Raw genomic sequence first — 26,016 nt, 5'->3', positions numbered from 1 at the left:
GACAGTCTTTCTACATTTTATGTGGAGAAACCAACACACACTTCCCGCAGATCACGAGGTTCCTGTCTTTGCAGGGTTAACAGGACTTTGCACACTTTGTGCAGGAACAGTGCATTAACATTTACACAAAGGCTCATTTTAATGTTTATATTCATTTCATAAATCTACAAAATATGGAATTTATCAAGACGTAAGCATGCCTCAAAATGAAAGCTCATGTCGCAAATGCATCCATCTGCAGGTATGTGTAACATGCATACTCACTGTGCCCTCGCTGTTGCATGTTTCTTGTGCTCTATCCTGTCAGAGCTTGTTATTGGAGCTGTCCTGGCCTCTGATGCACATTATTACATTCAGTAAGTTTATTTCACTGCACATTTCCATGCATGACCTGTTGAAAAGCAGTTACACATGCAGAAAATATGCACAGTACTCAAGGGCTTGTATTTCTAGGACACCAGACCTGCTGAGACTCAAAAATTGTATTTACTGCCTTTTGGTAATTTTCTATTCACTCTACTATACAAAAGTTACTGACCTCTGCTTCCACCTGGTGTTATCTTGAGATGAATGAGCAGGCAGGCTTCTAACATCTATTGTCGACTCCATCATCTAACAAATTGTGTTAATGGTGCAGCAAAGAACAACCATCGAGTTAATGAGCTGACAAATGTCAATGAGGATACAAACTATGAATGAGATGAAGGTTTCTATCAGTGGAGCAACACTAGAGTCAGTGGGTTTTAAGTGAATGTATAATGTATCTGAAGAGGAGTTTAAAGTGTTTAGTTCAAAACACAGCAGTCTGAGGTTTGACAGAACAAGACATATTAAAGGCACAATAATGAAGAAGAAAGTGACCAACTACTGGAAAGAAGCAAATAAAAGCTGTTAAAAATGACCAAAAAAAAAAAATCTTTACATCAGAATAGCAGGGAGTACACAGACTTCTCTCTGAAAACTTAAAAGATTTTATTTTAATTTGCAGACTATTGTGTCAGGCCTGGGCACACAAATCAAAATGGGCTAAAACACTGAAAACAAAATAAACTCCCTTCATTGAACAGTTGTCTGTCTGCCTTCACAGTGGACTGTGCCTTACATGTAGTTGTGTTTTACATGTAGCATGAGGATTTTAGAAAAACATACACACAAACATGTTTTGACAGTAAATCAAAAATCTTGGTATTTACTCAAAAAACTTGGGAAGAAGATGACATTACAAGGTTGGCACTTAGGTGCACGTGATTTTAGTTTGCCACACAAGTTTGCAATAATGTCGTATAAATTCACCAGGTTTTAATAAAATATACCTGTCATCCTGGCCTAATGTATACTGGGTGCTTTAAGACCAGACTAGTGCAGCAGAACTGACATCAGCATGAGATGAACCGACAGTAATTCAAAAGACTTCTTGTTTCACACAGTACAGGTTGAACTAAATCAACACTTAGAACATTCAACAGCAAAAAAAGTGACTCAAAAACATGGACTTTCAGGTCAGTTTCATATTCTGCATGCAAAGTGATCACACGCTGACATGTTGCTGGGAAGAGTCATTTGGTTAGGTTTTCCCTCAGTACAATACAGTCAGAAGAAATCATTTGTCTTCAGGATTTAGTGGAGTGTAAAACTGTACTGATTACACATCTAATTATTTTGCCAATGAAGGTTTAGAGATCTGTGTCAAATTTTTGACCAAATTATGTCACTCATACAGATTTCCTTATGATGTTGTGACTAATTAAACATTTGCCATAAGTAACAAGTGCGCTGATCCTATTTCCAGTCAAAAATATTAGAATTGTTTGCTGAAAATTGTTTGCCATAATTTACACAAACATATAATCAAGTCTTACAATTATGTAAGAATTACTGAGGTGCCTCTGGACTAAAGAAATAATGAATTTTATACAATTTGAATATAAATCAAAATCCTGTATTTATGGCCAAACCATCCAACTTTAACAATCACATATCAACTTCTCCCTTTTCAAACAAATGACAAAATATAACTGCAGCTGAGAGACATTAAATCAAAGTGCATTGACACATAATCACAGCCTAAAGGTTGTTTGTTAAAAAAAAAAAAAAAAAAAAAAACCTTCAAAGTTCAAGCAGTCATTAATGTACATTGTGGTGAGCGAGAAAGCAATGTCCACTTCATCCTTCTCATTATCTCCCCCGTCGAGACCAACCTCATTAGCATTGTGTATTCCTGTGTGTGTGTTTGTTCCAGTTATTACATCCAGAGAGAAGCCTTCAGAATAAAAGCATGTTTTTCAAAAGACCTACCTCTGACCGCCATTACTAACAGTGTGTGACTCTTCAGTGGGTTCAGAACAAACTTAAAAACTGCTCTGAACAAACATGTTTTGGCACAGCATTTGGAGGAATCCGCACATATGCGCACACACACCATACAAACATGCAGGCGATCATTCCAGTACTAACTGTACCAGAACTGCAGTCACTCTTCATGCACATATATAGATATATATTTTATTTTGAAAGGAGGGTCCATTGCTGTTGGTGGCTCTGTTTTTGGTTTTGTTTTGCCATCAGATGAGTTACAAACAAAATCATCAGAGCAAAGTTCACCATTGGTTTTTAAATGGCAGTGTTTGGTAGCATCAGGTTGACATGTGAGTGTACATGCATGTCTACATGAGGCAAGGTGTGTGGCTGGTTTGTGTCACTGCAGCAGAGACTCCCCCCATCCAGACTCTCCCACAGTCTCTAACCAAAGTGTGCCAGTGTAAAATGGGAAACAGTACATTCTTTATGTCTCTCTGTTAAATATAGCCTACATTGTATTTTAATACCATTTAAAACACAGTGCTCACCCCTTGATCTCAGCAAAATGGACATTTTGGCTCAGTGTGGGAACAGGGAAATTTCAATATAGTGGTGTATTTTCCAAGACAGTGGGACAACATGTTTCCAGTCTGTTCTTCTTCACTCTCTCTTTTTAAATCCAGATATCACACAGTCTGTCTGAGAGGTATGAGGTTTTGTGTTGAAGAACAGCAAAAGAGAAAGAAGTAGAGTGAGGAACAAAGGGGTGTGGCAGCTGGAGGAGGTGTGGGTGTGTGAGGGCAGCAGCAAGCTCCCTCCTCCTCTCTTGCTATAGCAACTCCTCTCTTTGCTTCTTGCCCCTCACTGGACCCTGACCATTCCGCAGGGAGCCATTCTGGGGCCGCAGGAGATGTCCACGCTCCTGCTCTGTCCATGGGACCCCGCCCTGCCCATCATCACTGTCCAGGTCCGAGTCTGAGTGCATGAGGGCGGAGGAGGTCGGAGCAGGAACTGGCTTCAAGCGGGCTGGGACACAGATTGGAAGAAAAGGATGTCAGGAGACAAGAAAGAAAAGTGTGACCTCCAACCAACAGTGTGACGCAATGCTGCGTTACAGCTGAGTATTTTTATTAAATCCTCAATATAATTTTGATAAGAAAACACAGATTACAGATTTCCTCTGTGATTCGTGGCTGCAACAGTGACAAGTACACTGGGGCAAAAGGCAAACTGGTAGTGGTAATGGTGTATGTATGCATCTTACCAGGCCTAGGTGGTTGTAGCTCCAGACTGTCTTGCTCATCAGCTTCCAATATTTTATACCGGCTTTTGCTTCTGCGCACTTTGCTCTTCCGCCTTCCAGAAAAAAACAAAACAAAACAAAACAAACAAACAAACAAAAAAAAAAAAACAGTACATCAGCAGATGCAGTTTATGAAAAAACTCAATAACTGAATGGAATGGACTATTTTGTACAAAAAATAAAAATATTTTACATTTTAAGAAATGAACCCACCTTTTGCAGCAACACACCATCCCCCAGATTACAGTTGCTATGGCAACCACAATCATAAATGATGCTATAGTCACATATAGTACACTCCACTCTAAAGAATATTTGTTAGACACAAAAGCATGTTATGATTATGTGATGCAAATATGTATTGTTTTAAAGTATATTAAAGCAGCTTCTTAGAGGCCAGAACTAAATATGCAGATGAGAAAAACAGTTTCACAACAATACATCTGCTTTCTAACATGACAAAGCTATTTTAATAAAATTCTCATCTCACCACAGTTGCTCTCTGCATCTCCAAGCTGTGCTCTGATGAAGTTCTCCATCCAGAAAGGGTGACAGACACATCGTCGTGTGAATGAGTCACACTCACCGTGACCGGAACAGTTCAGCTGGCAGACTGAGGGAGAGTGACATGGGTGTTATGAAAGTAGAGCTTTATTATCCCAGAGTGGTAAATTATCCTGCAGAGAGCAGCCTGAGAAAGGTAAGGACACGCACTTGGAATAACACACAATATGAATTTTAAACCTATGATAGGTGCATTAATGAGGATAACACTTTGGCAATTTCAACACAGCGGCAACAGAAAAAGAGCCAAGAACGAGATTATAGAACTTTTACCTTAAAATTTGGAAATCTGACATTTACCAATCATTCCCTCTCATTATGTGACCATTTACTAAGTAATAGAGTTCAAGAGGTCAAAGCAGCCCTGTGCCTGCCTGCATGTGTCCTACCTGTGGCATCTGGCTCAAAGAAAAAATTAAGATCGATAAGAAATATTATGACTTAAACTGTAACTTAGATTCCTTACGACCTATTAGAGTATAGTTGTACAACAGACACCCTTAGCTGCTTCATTTTTTATTGTGTGCATCTCCCTACAAACCCTACTAGTGTGGTACTCACTGACTGTGTCCACTCGTCGGGCCTTGTAGATAAGAAAGTCATTCTTCTCTTTCCGCAGTTTGTTGCGTAGGCCAAGTGCAACGCTGCGGCCAGACAGAGGAGGGCGCCCTGGACCGCCTGACACCAGGAAGACCAAGCGAGTACTGAGGAGGGACAAAGAAGGGAAAAATGCTATTTAGACTGTATAGTAACACTCATCGATCAAGCCAGATCAAGAAAATTTCATCTTTATCGTTTTCATGCATTGGTTTAATTGTCTCATTATCAGCTCTACGGTTGGGGGTATAATCAAATACAGTAAAAATGACAACAAATCAAGTAATCAAATAAAAAAGGTGCAGGTCAACTCACCTGTGCTCATTAAAAGCACTGATGTCTCGCACGATGATGTCACTGTCAAGCACACCCAACAAAACCCCAACCTGTCGCAGCAACATGTCACGCTGACGGTGGGACAACTGGGACACGGAGACCTCCAACACGAGCTCCACCAAGTCCCGTTCCCATGTGTCTGGCAGAGAGTGAAAAATAAAAGAGATATGAAGGCAGGAGGTTGGAAAAAAACAGAAACCGGCATGGGGAAAAACAGGATGGCTCCAAGATCCATCTGATGCTCTGAAACCTGGGAAACAGGCCAGAACACCAAGTGACGGATTAGTTTCTGACTGAGTGTGTCTGTGGACAGTGGACCGTATGTTGCACACTGACATTCTCGACCTTCTGCTGTTTGTTGAGCTCCTTGCTGTGTGGAAACTATTGGCATACAGACACTTTATTTATTTATTTTTTTAAAAGGTAAAAATATATCAGTTATTATACCACAAGCTGGGAGCCATTTTGTGACAAAATTGTGCAGACCCACTGTCCTTAAACTGGCCTCATCATCAAACAATGACATAGACTAACAGCCAGGTGCAGCAGCTGTTACTTTACATCACAGTGGAAGTCTGTCATTCAGCATCAACATACTGGAGGTTTGCATTTTTGTCTGTTTTACCTGATTTGACTTCCACTGTGCCTCTGTTACTGTTGCTCTGTCCTTTACTGTCAGTTACAGTCAGGGTGAAACTGTACTTCCCCTCCACCAGGTTTCCCAGGAACAGCACTGCCTGGTGGTCAGAGCTGTTCAGTACATCCTGTGGTAATGAAGAAAAATTATAATTCATATTTCCAGACACTGAATATGCAAATTTGCTTACGAAGGACAAGTAGCTGTTTTTACTTGATACAGGCTGAACAGATTTATGATCTTATAGTTTTGTATTCTTAGGATGGATTTTCTCTTTAATATAAACTTTAAGAAAGAGCTGTTTCTAAAGTACAGTCATAGGTCTTTATTACAATAGGTAAGAGAATGTGAGGCTCACCCCAGCAGCTGGGCTGCTGTCATCCCTGGTCCACAGGTAGCTGATTACACCTTTGTCATCGAACGAGCGAGATCCATCCAGAATAGCAGTCCTGACGGGCAGAGAGATGGGTGGACTTGACACAACATGAGCCTCTGGTGGCTGGTCCACTTCTATGTCAAACAAGACATGAAATACCAAAAGATTATTACAACAGCCATCATGAAGCCATTATTCCTTGCTGGTTGTTCTTGTTATATCAATCACACAGGATGAACCTGAAAGAAAAAGCTAGAACACATACTAGTTGTCTTTTCGGGGTTAATATACATGTTGTGACCTGTTATTGTAGAAGTGGCTCAAAACGGTTTTAAAAGACTAATAAGCACCAGAATCTAATTTCGTTAGTGCAACTTGTTAGGTAACATAGGGAAGAGAGATAAAAATATTATGCATTGCTCATTCATTTACTGGTTAATTACACAATATAACTACTACATATAATGCAATAAGGCTGCCCCCATACTTTGTATTACTGCAGTGTCAGGGAGATTGCATTAGTTTAGGTATATGGACTTGTTTTCTTTACTAAGATAAAACACCTCTTTTTCAACACCCTTAAACTGCTTCAATCATGATGCTACTATATAATGTTTCTTTAATTACCCAGCCATGTTTCACAACAACATCCACAATCTTCACCTGTCTGACTCTGACCTCAGGCAGCGATTTTGCAAAATGATTAGTTCACATGCACACAGAGACACAGACACACACACACATCTCCACACACACACCTCCTAACCTTCTCTGACGATGACCGTGACAGTGTCGGTACCATGTAGCTTCCTCTCATCAGTTACTGTCAGGGTGAACTCGTACCTGCCAACCTTGAGACCTGTCACCGTGGCAACAGCGCTGTCTGCATTCTCAATCTTCACATCAGCAGGACCACTGGTGGAGAAACAGATGGACAAAAACAGAGACAGTCAAATGGAGAATCTACTTTTATATAAAACATAAATGTTGATGCAAAGTTTATGCAATTGAATCCCATTACATTTATATTTACAATCATGGTTTTAAGGGATTACTACAGTTAAATTCTGTTTACTTGATATAAGGTCTATTATTCAGACTGTAAAAAAATAAGAGGGAAGAGAAGCTCTTGGTTGCATTGTAGACAATGGAGTTTTGCAGCTTCTGTTGTTTTAATTTTTGTTGCTTTAATTTTTGTTGCTTGATTGCAAAAAGAAATTTTTCCTAATAGATGTCTATATAAGCTCGTGTTGAACTGACCTGGTTTGCTCCCAGTGGTAGATGGCGATCTTCTGGTCATCGCTGCTCTTACTGCCATCCAATGTGGTTCGGTCAATTGGAAGAGTCAGCTCTTTCTCTGGTCCTGCATCTGCTACTGGTGGTTTATTGTTTTCTAGAAGACGTAGAAGTACAAAAGAGCAGAATGACAAAAATATTCTGACAATTTTATTTTACAACACACATGAACAATACATTTCTGTCCTATTTCAACTGTATAATTTCTGCTACAGTACATGAAGGCCAAAGTGTGTTAAAGAGGAGCAGGTTTGATCTAAGACACCCAGAATACCCACCTATGAATAACAGCACTCTTGCTTATCTGTCATATATTATTATTCTCATGGTTGACTCAGTCTGACCTTGCAGGGAGACATGTTAATACTAGAGGTCCTGTTCAAACACTGTTAAAACATCTTGTGAGTGTGTGTTTGCCATTTACAGTATACACAAGGTGCTTATCAGGTTCAGTGTACACATACAGTACATCTCCTGGGTTTGGCAAACTGACTTCAGCTTTACACAATCTACAGATCAAGACCTTTATAAAAACAGTCAGTATTAACTGTCACTCAGTATTACCTTCACATATCATGTGGATATCTATATACAGTCTTTAGGAAAGAGCAAACACAGGAAATGCTGTGTACAAAGGATGTGGACCTTAAATGTCAAAAAGCTGAGTTTAAGTGGTGCAGAAGTGCACACAGCTGAATGAACATACTTTTTACTGTGCAACTGTTTACCTGGCTGCACAATGACTGTGACCTGGGCGGTGTCCTGCTGTCCAGCTGAGTCTGTCACAGTCAGCTGGAAGGTGTAGTCTCCCTCCTGCATGGCTGACAGCTGTAGGATGGGGGTTCGTACACCCTGAAAAGCACAAGAACCAAAAAAAAAAAAAAAAAAAAAAAAAATTAATCGCTTCTGAAACATGCTGAAATATACAACTTAATTGTGCTACAATATGTTTCTCAAGTATCTCACCTGCATCTCCACCACCTTGTCTTTGCTCTCTGGGCTGAGCGACCACTCGTAGGACAGAGAATCATGGTCATCTGTGCTTTGGTTGCCATACAGAGTGATGGAGTTTCGTGGCAACTGAATGACCTGGATCAAGAAGCGGAAAACTTGTTTGTTAACAGGAGTGCACTGGTTTGATAAGTAAAACTGCATTTTGACATTTTCCAGGTTGAGTAAACCAAACCAGTTGTTTAATCATACAAATGTGAAGTCTGTGGCTCAAAGAACTAAGCCATTATAATGAAACACACTAGTCAGACCTGGTTAGGGCCAGCATTAGCCACAGGCCGGTAGTCCTTTGCTTTGTTGACAGAGAGAGTGGCCTGTGTTGAGTTTGTGGCTCCATCTGAGTCTGTTACTGTCAAACTGAGAAAAGACATTCAGTAGGTTAAATACATAGCAGTCTAAAAGGAATCACCTCTGACCTAGAAGAGTCAAATTTAAATGACTTCTCTAAAACTACATCTGAAACATTGGGAGCTCTAAAAGTTAAACCATTAGACAAGTGAGGTCCATTTCTACCTGAATGTGTAGTTCCCAGGTACCAGACTATTAAGTGTGAGGACAGGGGTGTCAGCAGACACCTTCTCCTCCCTGAGTGGCCCTTTAATCTCCTCCCAGTGCCACGCCACCACCTTGTCATCATCAGTGCTCTCTGGGGAGGGGAGAAAAAGAGGGAGGACAAAGGGGACATGGTCAGTTAAACAATAGCATGAGAAGAAACAGTAACGTGCATAAGACTTCTGTCTTCAGCTGATGTAAATTATGTTTGGATATTTTGTGCATCATGTGCGAGACTCACGGCTGCCGTCTATCACAGTAGAGCTGGTTGGCAAGGAGATCTCCTGGAACTTTGGCGAAACTACGGCAACAGGAGGCTTGTTTACTCGCGGCTCTGTCAGGTGGAAAACACCAAATTAACTCGATGACTGAGCTGTACAGCAACAGTTTGTGACTGGTATGAACATGTCAGTGGCTGCCTTGGCGAAAGTCATAATTACAACAGTGTGCAAGAGGAAAGCAAGCTTGTCAGAAATAAGATCCAAGTTTATGTAGTCAACATGAGGCATAATTGTGGACAGACAACATCATTTACACTGACAGAAAATACAATGCCATTAAATAGTAGTCATGGCCTTCAGAAGACATGCTGCAGCCTAGGACCCACACCTCTCAGTGTTAACTGATGTTACTGTTTAGCTATTTCAGCATTTGCATATATTTATTTTGGGTTTCAGCAGTCACTGCCTGAACAGCTGTTTAAAAAAAAAAAAAAGAAAAAAAGATGTGATTCAATAAGTAAAATCTTAAAGGAAAAAGTAATGTCATTATAATTAAAATACACACTGGGTTGAATCATGAGCTGAAATCAAAACTCCAACACTGTGAAATTCCCAGATTTGTTCCCTTGAAGTCAAGTATATTGTATTAGATTTTCTGTTGTAACCTTGGTTCGTTTTAAAAAGGCCTACACAAAACATTCACCCAGTTTAGACGTCAATAAATATAACTGAAATCTTGTGCATAATGTTTGAACTGACCTGGTTTGACTGTGACATTAACATAGCCTTCTCCATGAGCCCCATCACCATCCACTGTCACCTCAAATTCATACAGGCCCACAGTGAGCTGAGGGAGAAGAAATTAAAGAAACAGAGAAAGGATAAAGGAAATATAATTTTTTTCAGGTGATATGTTTCCTTTACACAGTTACCAAACCTTATTTGTACATTCACTAGTCCCGGTGCTGCATATTTTATTTTTAGCAGAATATAAATATGGTTGGGATCTGTACCTTGCTCAGTTTAAGTGTCTTGCTGTGCTTTCCTTCCATCTCCCCACTGTAATCTTTGGGATGAGTTATGAGACGCCAGTCAAATGCATAGGTTGTCCCTGAAGGGAAAAAGTAACATTTAATAAATAAGCACATTTAACAAAAATGCTCATGCATTTAACTGAAATCAGAGCATTTTTTTGCATATCATGAGCATTTTGAGGAGGGATCAGTGGATTAACAAAATTATGACATGCATTCCTGTTCATCACTGTGTAATATTCTTCCAGAAAGACATGACAAACTGCAATAGTTTCTTCCATAATTCCATGGTTTTACCTGGGGGGGGTGTTGGCACCACAAAGGCGTTGAGTTCAACCTCGTTGCGTGGCAGAGTGACTTCCACACTCTTTCCTGCTGATACCACTAGCTCCCTCATTGCTGTGGAAAACAACATGGGATCAGAGATGATGCCAAAATGACAGTAGGGCAACTACAAGGTTGTCATGGCAACTAAAGGACTGGAACTGCTTGGACAGCAGAGCTTTCAACCAGAGACAAATGCAAGTTTTATGGATCACAATTTTCTATAAATTATTGAGGCAAAGACCAAATTATTGGCATTTTAGTAAATATGCTCCTTCTAAAATGCAGTTAACTTAAATTAACTGTGTTTTCACTATATTCTAGTTAAAGCTAAAAAGATTTTATCTGTAATGACATGGATTAATTTGTTTGCTGCCATTTTGTAGTTAATACCAAATCAATTGCAACACTGTTTTTCAGGGAAAGGAAACAGGGAAACTGATCAGTCAAGTTATTCCCGTTTGCAGAAGCCCAGCACGTCTCAGCACATTTTTCTTAGACATGTGCTTTGACTTCACACACAAAGGACATGTCATTTTCATTTGCAAAGGAATAATACCTGAATAGTGTACCATAAAATCTATGAGCAAAGTACATCTTTGTCAAATATCAACTGCAGCAAAATTGAAATGAAAAGGAACAGTAAAGCTGTGTAGGATTTTGAGTATGCGTGCTTAAAAGACAACCACTCTACTAAAAATCTTGTAAAATCTTCACCCAAGGCTGCAAAACTAGTGTTACAGTGTTTAATATTAATTCATAATTAATAAATGAAGACAAGACAAATTACTGATGGAGCTGGAAATAGGTGATCGTTGCCATGTGACATTAGCTGCTGCAGATAGTTCCCTTACCAGCCTGTGTTGAAGTTGTGATGATTTCAACTACAGTCACTGTGGGAGAAGTGACATCACCACTATTGGAAGACACAGGAGTGTAAACAGTGTCGTCTGCTGTTGAGTTGTGCTGTGATGAAGCTGGAGCAATGAATGAACTCCCATTGGTTAACAGGTTAATGTTCTTTTGAGCTGTTTGAAGAGTGATGGTGCTGGGTGCTGTTGGTGTTGGATTGACCATTTCCAGTTTGGGACTTTCCTGTAGAAACAGCAGCCATACTATCTATGCATTAGAGAGAAGGTCTCAAATAACAAGGAACATTTGAAACAGAACTTGGGGAACGTTCATTCCAGGTTTGTATTTTTGTAATATGGTTCTTTCAATATTGCCAAATGTACACCAACCACACCATCTGGCTAAACAATCAGTGCGATTCCAACAATAAAAGAAGAATTTTAAGAAGCCACAACAGCATCTGGTAAGTAACCAACGTGAAGGTCAACATAAACATCTGAAAACAACCAACAGTTACCGTGCTGTTAAGGGTCGTTCTGTGTGGTCTGTGGCTTTTGGTACGCTGTACGTGGCGAGCCATTCTACGTCTTACTGTGACGGGATCCTTAAAGAGAGGAGAAAAAAAAAAAAAGATCTTTAAACCTGCCTAAAAAAATATTTTTTGTAAATGTTTAATTTGTCATAATGAATATATATCTGAATTAAAATGCATATTTTGTTTGCCTATCTGCAGATACTAATTCCTGATCCACACAAGTGTTCTCTTTACCAGATGTTAAATCTGTATAAGTTACTACATGGATGTCACTGGCATAATGACCTCCAGCCATACCTTAGAAAGCACCTGAAGGAGGCCCAGGGACTCCTGGTGAGGCTGGGGCAGGTAGGAGAGGGAACAGCCCCTTCTAAGTGAGCAGCTGAGAAGCACACAACGCCCACCGAGGCTCCACACTGCGTTGCAGCTTGGTTTTAAGCAGCAGGACTCCCAACATGTTGCCCCACCTCTCCCGTCTGCCAGGGGGTGCCAACCCAAGCTGATGATGCTGCTCCAGTGGATCCCCAACACTCCACCAGTCACTCTGCACAGATTAGCTGACACGCCTGAAGGAAGGAGAAAATGATGTACAGTGGTGATATTTTACAACTCACATGAAAGATGTGACAACAGGGATGCAGTCAAAAAATGAAAAAGGAAGATGGTCATGAAATAAGGGTGAAAGGATCTGCTACTAGGAAATGCTTCAGAGCCTTTTAAAGAGTTTATTTGTTGACATCAATCAGGGCATTGTTGGGTTCATTTGCCATTGTAAGAGGCAGAGGGGAAAAGTGACATTCCAGACTGAATTCCAGTCCAGACTTTTCACAGATTAGACTTTGACAGAACATTTCTCTCAAGAGAGCAAATATGTCGTTTGAGCAGTTAGCCAAGTCAGCAGGAGAGAGGGGAAGTGAAGCTTTTCCCTAACAAAACAAGACTGATTAAAACGCAAAGCACAGTACACAGTATGCACAAAACTCCACCCTCTGAGCCAGATCATATCAGCCTCATATTAGCAGTGAGCTGGCACTTAGCTGCCCTGTGAGTGCATGCAAGCCTCTTCAACAGCAACACTGATGAAACTATTCTTATTCATCTTGTGTAAATGTATTCAAATAAACCAGAAACTGTCCAAATGAGAAATTCATTGTGTAAGCAAGCACAATAAGACAAAGTGATACACTGAGAAAATAACAGGCAAATATGGGAAATATTTCACCAGTACTGAAATGCATGTCCACACAAAGGCAGAAGGCAAACTAGCAGCTGAGGCACTCTCTGAATCAGCAACACTTCAGCTACAAAGAAGAACAACTTAGACCTGATTAATTTTTGTCTTGCAGTACAGAACGGTCACTTCAGTGCTGCAGACCAAAGCCAGTGTGAACACACAAATACACAGTCAGTCAATGTGACAATTACATACAGCAAATAAATGATTATTAGAAGTCCACCCAATAGCCTTATCTTCTACATTTATGAGATGCCACTTAAGACAACACAATTACTTAAATAGACCCTCAGAACCTTCTATCACGTTTTAAATATTAAGATTTCAGTTCTTGGTTGATGTGAGTGGCCTGTTGTGCAGAAATGTCAAATGTAGCAGAAGGATACTAATGCAAATGTTTACCCTGCTGACAAACAGTCCTGTGCTCTTTCAATAAATATGTCAATATCTGGCCTTTTTCCATTATGCCATGAAAAACTGATCTGATTTCATGTTGTAAAAGCTTAGCATTTTCCAAATAGGGAGGAGTAAAATTTTACTCCTAAAAAGCTGAAAAGCTAAAAAGCTCACCATAGCTGATCCTGTTCCATCATTCCCTGTGATACTTAATGTTGATCTGTTGTCAAAAATGTCTAAAGTATCTCTGTAGACATATTATTGATGAATGCTTTCTTTAAGCACCAACCTCATTTACAGATACTTTGCATTTCCTCAATGTTTCACAATAAAAAGCCACCCCATATTTCACCAGTTGAATGTCTTTACATGAACTAACAATACCAGGAAAGAGTTTGATTGTATCAGCAATAACTTACAGTAAGATGCCTCTGATACATCTGTAGAAGTGCACACTAAAGAGTGAAGCTGATTATCAGTGAGACAAAATTACCCAACAGTAATGCTGGATTGCATGCATGCATTGTTTTCTGTGAGTTGTGTGTGTGAGAATGTTTCCAGCATGGGAACATGGACTTAGCAACTAACAATGGAAAGTACTATATAAGTAATACACAATCTAAAAACATGCACAGGCTCTTGCTGAAATTTTGACCATGTATTCCGTAAAAAATAAATAAATTCTTGTACTGAGTGCAATTCAGAGCAGCTGACTTTATTGGATGTCAACTTATCTCAAGTCTGGAAAAACACAGATGTGGCCACGTTTAAAAGTACACAAAAGCACAACAGTCGGTTTGAAAAATGACCCCTCCTTTTGTCATCTCACTTCTTGTCCACTCTTTTTCTGTCCCCCACCCTCAACACACATCTGCTCACAGAGCTTTTATTGTTCTGTTTCACACTGTAAGCCATTGAGCAGAGTGGCATCAGAGAGAGGGAGCACACACACACATATAATGATAGAAACAATTCAGTATCGACCTTCCTCAAATTAATCGACAGTAAGCACCAACTAAAAACCCAGAATCGTCCAACTATCATAATAAAACTATAGGAAGCATAATGACTCATCCTGAGTAACCAAAGGCGTGGGAATCTACTGTGCAGATGAGTGCTGGTAGAACAGGTGCAAGTCTCCTTATCACCTCTGTCAACAATGTACTTTTGCCAGTTGAATTTAAATATGTGACTGGTGTATCTTACCTGTGGGAGGAGCCAGGAGAAAGAGGTAAGTCAACAGTAACAGGAGGAGGTGAGGTAAACTCCAAGTGAGCAGCTTGGGGTATGCATAGGACATTTTCCCACAAAGACCAAGGACCTGAAAAGAGAAAGCATCCCACCAGCAATTCAGGCAGTGCAAACTCAAGCTTTGCAGCCATTGTTCAAACCCACAGGAATTTATTTTAACTTCTGTTGCCTATCCCAAAGTCCCCCACCATACCATTCCTTCTGAAATAAATTATGCAGTTTCAGTGGGTTCAGAAAGCATGCAGACCTCTTCACTTTTTGCACAATTGTGTCAGAGAATTGATAAAACTGCACTGTTGCCAATCAATCTACTGTACACTCATTAAAAAAAAAAAAAACTCATTAACCATAGTGTAAAGTACCAACCGCTGGGAAGCCCAATGAAGCAGCACAAGGTGCTAGGTGAGCATTAATACAAAAGGTTTCATTGTCATACTAAGTTGCACAGGATGAGTAAATGACTTTGAGGGCACTGTTTCATTACAAGCATGATAACTGTCCCATTAACCATTAGAGTTCTAACTGACTTCTACCCCACTGCAGCTAAATCAACAGTTTGCTTACTTAAATACCTGGCAAAAATAACTGAGCACACCTACTAAAGAAAAACTACAACCTGCAAAAGAAGCCCAGCTTACCTTTCTCCTGGCCAGGCAGAAGGAAGAGATGTAGTAAGAGAGAGAGGGAGGGAGGACTTAGGTCGGCAGAGAGGTGCTGTGAGGTGACAGGTGAAGACAGGTCAACACCAGCACTCTAAGGAAGAGATCCAACATGGTCACCTCTGAGGCCTTCACAGGCTCAGCTGCTCAAATACTACTCTAGAGAAGGGACGACAGAGAGAGAAGTATTAAAAACGTTATCATGTGTTAATCACATCAGCAAATGTTCATGCAAACAAGACTCGACCACTTAGGTCAATTCTGTGGCCTGTTGAAAACAAATATGCCACAGCATTCCCGTGTAACAATTCAGTCTGCTCCTTTTGTTCCTTGTTTGAAAAAGCAGCAAACAACTCTGTTTCATAATGAAAAATTCTGCTCATATTGTATTGAAAATAGCTTTTGACTCAAAATTCTGTGAGCTCCTTCCCTTAACTATCAGCTAAAGAAAGAGTTGAAATAGTAAATAAAGAGGTAATTTGCATACTTTATTACAGGCGTCTAGTCACTCTGTCTTAGCCAAATTCATAACCAACAACATTATGCAAATTTCCAAAATCTTAACTGTGCAATCTGTCCTTCATTTTCTTACATGTGTAGTCTTGATTGAATGAATAGTGATTAATATTTAGGAATACTCTTTAGTGTATTGGCAGCATGCAAATAAATACACATTTTTACTTCTCTCCTAAGCTCTTGTCACTGAAGTTGAACTGTTGATGCAAAGTGTGTAACATCCTACACAGCTGCTTTATCTAACTTTACAGCACACAATTAATATTCTTTAAATTATGCTGAAGACACAATGACAGTTCATTCAGGCTTTCTAATGTGTAGCGTCCTTCACTGCAGGAAAGTTTCTCATTTCAGAGTAAGTAGCTATGATATTAAATCATGCTGCAGAATAATTAACTTACTGAATGAGTCACAAAAAGGAGCAAGCCAAAGACTTGTACTGTACTGAGATCAATTAACATTATGCTCTTCATGTATGATAGAATGTTGTTTAGAGAAACAAATTCTGTTTATTCAAGTAAAATCACATTTTAGTGAGGCTGATTCGATAAGGAATGCATTCAGACAGTCTACATTAAAAAGCCATTCCTCTCTCTTAAGTTCTTGCAACAGAAGGGGATTATACCATGGGGGTGTACAGGATTTATATATTTTACAGCTACAGTATAAGCTATTTATTTTCTAAGCTTTAAATATTGTACATGATATTGATTTTCATTAAAAGCTGATTATTACTATCATACACTGTAGATGTTGTTTAACAGATTAAACATACATAGGAAATATACCTGAGACAATCCTGCAACAATAACACAGAATTGAAAGAATTCAGTCACTTATCAGGTACTGGATATTGAATACGTAAAACGAAGTAATTCATAACAAGAACTGCTGACACCAACCTGCATGGCCTGCCTCCGTGAGTGAATTTTCAATCATGTGCTTAGATGCTTGACCCCAGCAACCTCCTCCTCTGCTATAATCAAGAGATCAGACAGTCCAAAATCCACAAACAGTCATTTGACCTCCTGTGCGTGTTTCTCTTTCCCAAATAAGCCACAAAATGCTCCAGGTAAAAATAATCCAGACAAAAACAATTTGAAGGGTTGAGTCACATTTTTTCCTCCTTGCTGAAGTCACAGCAGTGTGGATTTGATTTTTTACTGCTCAGTAAATGGCCAGAGGCAGGTGTGTGCAGCAGTAACGCTCAGGTGCACTTGGTAACCTGGGCTGATGACAGCTCAGCCATTACGAACTTTTCAATGGCTACTTTTCCCCTGAGAGGATTCTGCTGTAAAATGATCTCTGTGACCAAAGAAACCCTTTACATCTGAAGAAGATAAGTCCACCCCTCTCTCCTTGGCTGTTTCTTCCTCCTCTTACTCTCTCTCTCTCTCAGATGCAGCAGTCAATAGCACACTTGTCAGCACTATATTGGCTCCTAGGCGTACAGACTGGTGGAGCTTTCTCTGTAATGACACCAAGTCCCACACACAGTTTCTTCTGTCAGCTATGGGAAAGGAAAATTATGCAGTTTTCATTTCTCTTCCAGACAGAGTCCTTGAGAAAAAACAAAACACACAAAAAAAAAACAAAAATAATGATAAATGTGTCATTTTGCTGTGACAACCACAGAAAGATCCTTACCCTAGCATGATATCTAAATAGATGAAAAAAACCCTGTGTACAGGAACATCATAGGAAATTTATATTATTTTTTGGTTTTGCCATTTTATTTTCCTTTTCACTGTCCCTTTGTTTTTACTGTCCTTGATATCCCTTTTGCTGTGTTTAATGAGAGACAATTGCGGATTAATTTCACCGTTTCTGTTATGGTGCAGGTCAAATTTCCCAGATGGGACAAAAAAAAAAAAATAAATAACTGCACTGTCTACAATGTCATTTGCAAATCAATAAAATAAGTCATTTATTTAGGCATTTGATTATTAAAGTCTCAAAGACAATCACAAAGTTGAAAAATAATATTTTCCCAGATGAAAATGATTTTATGTTCTAGACCTGACCAAATAAGGAATAATACTGAAGGTTTTATCTTTGAATTTATAATTACTTTTATTTTATTAGGTAAATTATTAGCCTACCTCACAAAACCAAACTAAAAATCATGAAAATAATTTTTGGTGAAGATCTTTTTTATAAGATTCTATGTGAAGTCTTGCAGAGTTTGGATTAAGTGACTGATGAATGTGCAAATAAGTGGATGATTGAAAGCATGAAAGTCAATCAAATGAAATGCATGAGTAAACGTACTGAAATAACATCCCTGAGCCATTTGATCCAAAATGGTGGTCTCGTGTATTATGCATTACCAGCCTGAAAAGAAACACGATTTACTCGAGGTAGTGTGTCTCTAGCTACAGATAATTAAACACAGGCCCAAAGGTCCAATTGCGTGGTCCACTGCATAATTACAAAATCACAAGGCAGTAAAGGTTGAATCATTAATGTCACTTTAGCTAATATACTGCTTTTACATTACATAGTTACTGGCTTTTCTGTACTACGAGATTAAGACTGAAGCAGAACGCCATGAGGTAATTCACCTGTATAATCCAGGATCACCCTCGTTTAAGGCACCTTGAGGCTAACAGCTGCTGGCATCTTTCTTTCACTACACACCGTGCGGGATTCATCCGGTGTTTGTAATGGCAACTATCACGACACCACGAAATACACAAAAGTACAAAAGGACTTACAGTGACAAAAAAGGACGCAGGCTTTCACTTTGACCGGTCGCCGTGAAGTGTTGTGCCGCCGTCCTCGTTGTTGTTGTCGCCTCTTTAGAGTAAACTGGGTCAGTATTCCTGTCGCTGGTACAGCTGGTGTGTTTCTGTGACCGCTGTCAAGAAGCCTGAGAAATAAATCTTCCGCTGGCTGGCTTTTCAGAATAAGACACCTAGCGACACAACCGTTTAAACATATTGCGGGCTTTTCAAAATAAGACACCTGGTGACAGAACCGTTGGAACATATCGTGACCGACAGGAGCAGAGTGGATTGATTTAACGACACTTTTAAAGGGAAATGTATACTAAATTAAATTAACAAGTCATATTAAATAAACAACTGTTATAATTTTAGTTTTGCATGCGCTACATCTTAAATTAGCTAGCTCGACTGAATGCGGTTCAACCAAGCACTAGCTAACGTTACTTCCGCCCTGCGCCACCTGCCGACCAATGACGCACAGGTTCAGCTCAAAACAAATCTTTCAACCTATTACTCTTGCCATGCGTGGTATATTTTATCGCAAGAAACAGAAGAAATTAGTAGAAAAGTCTTCTTTTACCTCAGAAATAACGCTTCTTCGCGTCTCTGACGTTACAACATAGACCAAAATGGCGTCGCCACCTTCAAATAATCCCGGTTCTGATTGGTTCACTCACATTTATGAGCCTTTTTTTTATTGGTCCGATGTCTCTTCGTTTGACGGCTTACTTCCGGAAAGTACTCACGAGCTGTTTGTGCGTAAGAGGACGTGAGTTATTTTAACGTTATTTTAACGTTAATTCGTTAAATATTTAAAGAATTGCGGCCAGTCGTACTTAAAAACCTATCCGAAAATTAGTGAATAAGAAAGTTTTGTTACCTTCAAAAGGTGTAGCGCTAACGGTTTGATTTTCTGTACGATTTTTTAATTTCTTTTTTTAAAGCGCTAACTTTTTTATTTATGTGTTGTCTGTCAAGGTCACAATGGCTGACGGTGCCGACGTTATACCTGCCGTGAGCAGCCTGCCCCCTGGAAAAGAGGACCAGGGAGGAGGAGAAGGTGGAGGAGAGTCGGAGAGGGATGCAGGAGGTGGAGGTGGATTGACTGATACCCAGAGAGAGGTGCTGGAGAAGTGTCTCCGTGCACTCAAGCATGCTAAAAATGACAGTCACACACTGGCTGCTCTTCTGTTGGTAAGTGTCAGTAACACATCACACACCGTTTTCATATTCATTTCAGGTATATGGTCCTGGCTCACTATATTCAGGAGTTTAGAGAGGAGAGAGAGAGGCTGGATTATTCGTATCTGTGTAACTATGCTTGATTTCCGACTTTGCTTCTCCCTCTGATCACCAGTAAATGAAGATAAAATCAGCAATACCGTTTATATTCTGTCAGACTTCCATAAAAAATGATCAGGATGTTTTTAATTTCACTGACTTTTATTATGATGCAACTGCAGACAAGGCAAAGAATAATCAGAAACCTGGATATTGTGTTAACATGCTCTATTGTAATGGTTTGTAGCATATCACTCAAGCTTGGATATTTGGTTTAAAAAAAGATCATAACCAGGATCCTGGTGTTAATATAAACACACTCCTAGCAGCAAACCAACTATTTGCATTAAACCTGTAATGGTAGTATGTATGGACTCGATGAACAACTAGTGATTAACCATGTTGATACTATAGATGTGGTTTTATCTACCCAAGTTTTGAGATCTGTATCTTTGGAAAATCTATATGTGTCAACTGACCTTTCAACCAAATATAACAAACCCAGATATAACCCAATTAAAAAGAGAGAGACAAATGTCTGAAAGGCTGTTTGCCGAGGTGTGTGTGTTGTAGCTGTGATTTCATTTGTTTTTGTCTTCTCTCTTTCTTAGATTACTCGTTTGTGCCCTGCAAGCCAATTGGACAAACCCACCTTAAGACGCATCTTCGAGGCTGTGGGGCTCAACCTGCCAGCTCGGCTTTTGATGACAGCAGTCAGAGGGGGTGAGCACTCTGGCTTACCCCCTCATGAACTCATTTCACTGGGCACGGCTCTTTTGGCTGCTCTGAGCACCGACCCAGACATGGCCTGCCATCCTCAGCTCCTCACCACTATCCCGCTTCTGCTGGGCATCTTAGCAAATGGTCCTGTGTCAGACCAGCAGAAACAGACAGCCCAGGAACAGAACCCAGAAAGTAATCCTGCCAATGTGGCAAAATCTCCAGGAGAGAGTGAGACTAGCAACCAAAGGGGTGATGATGACAGTGCATCAAACAGAGTATCAACATCTAAAAAGCCATCACCATCCTCCAAGGTCGATGAGGCCATGGCTGCTGACTGCTACCAGGTACTAATGGCTGTGTGTGCCTTACCCAGGGGTCCCGACCAACTGCTGAGCAGGGGTACCGTTCCTGCTCTGTGCCAAGCAGTGGAACAAAACCAGACTTTCAGCCATGAGAGGGGGCTTTCCTTGCTTGGTTGCATCCTGTCAGATAAAACAAAGGACAAAGCTTGGAGCAAGCATCCTGCAGAACTCTTCACTCTACTGGTCAGTCTCTCTAAAGACTTCTGCCAGTGCACAGACCAGGCCAGGCTGGATATGTGTTCCCAGCTGGTCCACTTTCTCCCCCCAGTAGGAGTGGCAGTAGAGAGTGAGAAGCTGAAGGAAGTCGTGAGCCGTGTGTGGGGGGTATTGAGACCCATGATGCAGGCTAAATTGACACCAAGACAGATCGGGCCAATCCTGGTCCTCAGTGCATGCCTAGTGGATTTGTATGGGTGGGAACTGGTGGGACCACCAAAGTTCTGCTGCTTACTGGTGAACCGGGCCTGCGTGGAGGTCAGAATGGGTTTGGAGGAACCACCTGGTAATGAGCTGAGCCCAGAGCTGCAGCACACACTGACAGGTACTTTGGGGAACATGATCACAGCAGAAGTGTGATGGCTTGGTAATGAAAACGATCTATAGATCTGAAGATCCAGACCACCACATTTCAGACAAAACAGTGCACAAGTTTGTTTTTATATATGCTGTAAAACGCTACTTTCTTAGGTGGAGCAAAATTGTAATAATTGGGAAAACTGTTCCACCCTGCTTCCTTAGCCAGTTCTTAAATTTAAATCTTTATTTTGTGGTGCAGAAATATGAAAGCACTTCATTTGAGAATTTATATTTTTAGCGTACGTATTGTTTCATTAGTGAAGAACATTAACCTAATTTCTTTATTTTATTCAAAGTGGTTATTTAGTAAGCTAGTATTGTGAAACTACCTCCTTGTTCTAATCCTCAGGCTGTTACCGGATCATGGAGGCTGCCATAGAGCAGGCCTGCAGTCTGGGATTGTCCCCAAGCACCACACTTCCTCAGAGCTCCGTCTCTTCTCTCAGCCTGCAGCAGAGTAGGCAGGTCCTTAGGGTGCTGGAAGAGGCCTTTTCTGCCATAATGTACCACCTGCAACAGGTAAGAAGACAATGTTTGAGTTTCTGTTAACTACTTGTGCGTTTAGGGATTTGTCTCAGTGCTGTGACGAAAATATACATCTCCTGTGACAAAGTGACAAAAATAAGTATCTATGAAAAAATTGACTAGAAGTCATTATTCTCAGTCCATGGACTTTCCTTTCACTCTTCCTGTTCTTTAAGGTTGATCCAAGCCGCTATGGTGACCCTTTTATTTTTGCCACATTTCGTGCTCTGTGCTCATGGCTGGCTGAGGAAACTTCCTGTCTGAAGGAGGAAGTGACTGCACTACTGCCGTTCCTGCTCAGCTACGCCCAGATCCACCTGCAAGATGAGAGTGCAAACCAGGGCCTCTCTGACTGGATGGCCAAGATGTCTGTCAGTGAGGGGAGGGGGGCATGGACTGGCAAAGAAGCTCTGAGGTGAAAATAATGAGAAGGAATCAACCAGTAAAAACAAAAAATATATTTTCTTCCATTTATTTCTGCAGGTTTCTAAAAGTACCTTCTTTTTCCCTCTTCTTCCTACACACACTCTTCCTCTCCAGATATCTCCTCCCAGCTTTGTGCCACCTGTCAGCTGAGGAAGGTCCCAGGAAGGTGCTGCTCACCCACAACACCCCAAATCTGCTGGTGGACTTTCTGTCACAGAGCTGGACTTCGCTCAAAGGGAAAAGTGGACTGGCATCAGCCAGGGATCCCAGCATGGAGACGACCTGCTCAGCCCTGCTCAACTTCACTGTAACAGAGCCAGAGAGTGTCAGGTAGCTGATTTACAAGTGATGGACTCACCTGAAATCAGTGATCTGTTGTTTTTACGGCAACATCAAGTGTATTTTTATTCATATCCATTAAAACTGATCGAGTTTATAATGGTGTAAATTTAACTTTTCTGTTTTGGTTGTCTAGGACGAACCCATGTTTCAGGACCCTGGAGGCACTTCTCAGCGAAGCACTTCCAGTTTTAGTGCATAAACCCCACCTCCTCGTCCTTGCAGCAAATTACTGCACTTTGGGACTAATGATTGGCAGACTGAAATCAGCTGCTTCAGGTGAAAGAGGTCTTTGTTATGCACGCACTTGGTACCATGTTATTTGTCATGACATTAACCACTAAATCACAAAATTCAATATCATGTAGATACACTGCACTGCATTGTGAGTCTCTACATAAATTCTAGAGTATAATACAGAAAATGTACAATTTTACTTTGGTGCTTTTATATATTTTTTTCCTTCCAGTGTTGTTGACACACTTTGGAGTTCCTGTGTTTGTCTGATAGGCCTTTTCACGGTAGATGTTTTGACTCTGACCATAACAGGAATCACACAGGCTTTATTAATAACATGAACGGTGGCTCCATTGTAGATGGTGAGACATGCACAGATATTCCAGGACTCTGAAACTGAAGCTGACAAATGGAATTGAACCATTAATGTTATTCTTTATATCTGTTCTTGTCCTATTGTTCAGAATCCATTGTTTGAGGGACTTAAATCCTGGACTGTGGAAATAGCAAAAACCTAAGTGCACTGTGGCCATAGCTAATTATATTAGTTACCCTTTTGTTTTTCTTCCTGTAACTGTTCTGAAAAAGCCCTGTGGGAATGCAGATCATGTGGGCTGCTGTACACAAGATGCAGACTGTGGTGGTAAACATTACTTACTCTTTGTATTGTTGAGTAATTCTCTCAGTATATATATAAAAATCTGCACTAATCTGTCAATAAATTGCAGAGTGAAGGAGGTCGCTTACAGCACCTCTTCTTAGCTTTCTAGCTTGTATTAGCTTCTAGTTTGGGGGCTTATGGGCGTTCTGTCTGGGTCGCTCACCTTAACATTTAGGAGCAGCTGTTTCCTGCTCAGCACCAAACTGCATTTTTTTACTGAGCATGGAGTGTAACCCAAGCCTTTGTAGTGAGAACAAAATATTTTTCTTAAGAGTCCAATGCAGCTAAAAGAGAGCATATATTGGATTGACATTAATCAGGTGGACAGTAACACGACTCCAAATGGCCAAATGTTGCTGTGTGTGCACAGTGTTAAAGTAGGTAACTGCCAATATGATGGGAAAATGGGAAATGGTGGTGGCTTTGTCCTCTGTCAGTTTGTTTTGATGGCTTTTTTGTCCCCTAGTGGCTAAAATTCATTATTGCAGCTGTGACTGTAAAATGAATCACTAGCACATTTTATTTATAAAACTTGTAATGTGTTACTGGTTGCTGTTATTATCTCATTTTAAATTTAAATACAGGTATAGAATGAATGTTATTGGTAGCTTTGGTTCAGTAACATTAGGTCCCACTTACAGTCCATGCTTTTTTCTTTTGAAGGATCGGTTGAAGCTGGCCAGAGGCGGTTCTTCTCCACAGCTCTCCGGTTCCTTCGCGGTGCCTTGGACTCTGGCTCCAGCCCCGGTCCGGTTAAGGTGAGCGTCAGCTGGGTAGAGAGTTGGGACGAGGCTGCAGAGCTCTGGAGGTTGGGTATGCAGGCTCTGGGAGGCTGTGTCCGCGCTCAGCCCTGGATCACCACCCTGGTCAGAGAGGAAGGCTGGCTCAAACATACGCTCACCATGCTGGGTCAGTGTAGCATGCTGCCTGACCAGCACACACAGGATGCATTGGAGGAAGCTCTGAGTGCCATGGCAGAGCAATGCCCACTCTGTAAACAGGAGATCAGAGACATGATGGTGAGAAGTGATAAAGTGGCCTTGAGCTGCATGAGGAACCTGAAGATGATAGCTGGAGTGAAACCAACCTGCCGCTGACAATCTGCTCTATGACAGTATTTTTAACTTGTCACACTATGAAAAAATAAAGATCACAGCTGGGCAAACTGGTGTGTTTATTACTTACTGCCAATCTGCCATGAATCATGTTTTCTCAAGTATTTTTGTAATGTGATGAAAAGCCCAGCATGCCTAAGCCCACACTGAAAAGAGGGAAACTGTGTGTTGCTGTGTATTGTATTTTTCAGTGTAGTTGTCCAATGATAATCAGGCTGAAATGACTGGTTTGATTTTCACTATTTACACCAGTGGAGTGGGCAGCAGTATGTCTGCAACCTACTGAGACAGCTTCTCCACATGGAACTGACAGACACACACTGGTTTGTACTTGAGGAGGATGAAATGTAAATGCATTTAATAAAGAATTATTTTGATAAAACTTTACCAATATCACTTTTTTTTTTATCTTGTAGCTTCATGTGGATTTTTTTAACCACTGAGCAGAACAACAATTCAGCCTCAGAGTCAGCTGCACTGTGGAGTAAATGGTACAATAAATAAATATGGTACAAGAATAATAATAGAATATATAAATAGATATGACAAAGATGTTCATATCTGTGTTTTTGCTGTAGGTGATTGAAGAGAAGCTTTTTCCTTAAGTGTCCTTCTCTTAGTAACCAGAAGGTGGCGCGCTGAGACTTTTGGACATTGAGCTGTGAAGTATCAACGTATCAATACGTTAACAGAGTTTATTGGGCAGATCAATCACAACAAAAATCTTTTGTGTTTAATAATATAGAATTATAAACAATTATATAATTATTAGTGATAGAATTATTTAAGATTATTAGGGCGGTTTGGTTCCATTGCAATGTTTTATATAACATACTGTCCACCGCAAAATGACCACAAAGGACAATGCGGGGTCATTAATATATTGTTACAATAGCCACATAGCTGTAAGTAAAATAAATGACCTTAAGTGTTTTCTTAACGAGCAACAAAAAACACATTTTCCCATCAATCTATTAAATGTAATGTTTATTTACTTTTACGTTTAAATTGTGTTCACGTTTCAGGCTGACAACACTTCACACTGTAAAC

The 26,016-nt window shown here is 40.4% G+C and overlaps 2 protein-coding genes across 6 annotated transcripts; one reads left to right on the top strand and one right to left on the bottom strand.

The window, feature by feature from the left end:
- Positions 1-955: 955 nt before the first annotated feature.
- On the bottom strand, positions 956-19,369 carry kiaa0319l (KIAA0319-like ortholog). Of its 5 annotated transcripts, none has more exons than XM_026300149.1 (26): positions 19,302-19,369; positions 18,710-18,852; positions 16,895-17,552; positions 15,456-15,635; positions 14,773-14,887; positions 12,234-12,502; positions 11,919-12,005; positions 11,404-11,644; positions 10,523-10,624; positions 10,205-10,302; positions 9,951-10,038; positions 9,212-9,304; positions 8,932-9,064; positions 8,670-8,775; positions 8,374-8,496; positions 8,136-8,259; positions 7,372-7,504; positions 6,878-7,026; positions 6,094-6,245; positions 5,724-5,862; positions 5,078-5,237; positions 4,727-4,869; positions 4,092-4,214; positions 3,815-3,905; positions 3,563-3,654; positions 956-3,324 (listed from the first exon to the last, which is right to left on the bottom strand). In XM_026300149.1, the coding sequence occupies exons 5-26, from the start codon at positions 14,864-14,866 to the stop codon at positions 3,128-3,130; spliced, it is 2,937 nt and encodes a 978-aa protein (XP_026155934.1). In that variant the 5' UTR covers positions 14,867-14,887; positions 15,456-15,635; positions 16,895-17,552; positions 18,710-18,852; positions 19,302-19,369; the 3' UTR covers positions 956-3,127. The 5 variants fall into 5 exon arrangements, with proteins under 5 accessions (XP_026155934.1, XP_026155936.1, XP_026155937.1 ...); XM_026300151.1 differs by having other exon boundaries at positions 16,895-17,502; XM_026300152.1 differs by having other exon boundaries at positions 16,895-17,461.
- A 69-nt stretch (positions 19,370-19,438) lies between these two features.
- ncdn (neurochondrin) lies at positions 19,439-25,353 on the top strand. Its single transcript, XM_026300903.2, has 8 exons — positions 19,439-19,490; positions 19,700-19,915; positions 20,614-21,628; positions 22,013-22,182; positions 22,365-22,603; positions 22,729-22,944; positions 23,090-23,232; positions 24,515-25,353. The coding sequence occupies exons 2-8, from the start codon at positions 19,706-19,708 to the stop codon at positions 24,946-24,948; spliced, it is 2,427 nt and encodes an 808-aa protein (XP_026156688.1). The 5' UTR covers positions 19,439-19,490; positions 19,700-19,705; the 3' UTR covers positions 24,949-25,353.
- Positions 25,354-26,016: the final 663 nt, after the last annotated feature.

Source organism: Mastacembelus armatus, chromosome 11, assembly GCF_900324485.2.
Source record: "Mastacembelus armatus chromosome 11, fMasArm1.2, whole genome shotgun sequence".
Taxonomy (NCBI): domain Eukaryota; kingdom Metazoa; phylum Chordata; class Actinopteri; order Synbranchiformes; family Mastacembelidae; genus Mastacembelus; species Mastacembelus armatus.
This window is presented reverse-complemented; position numbering and strand designations above follow the sequence as displayed.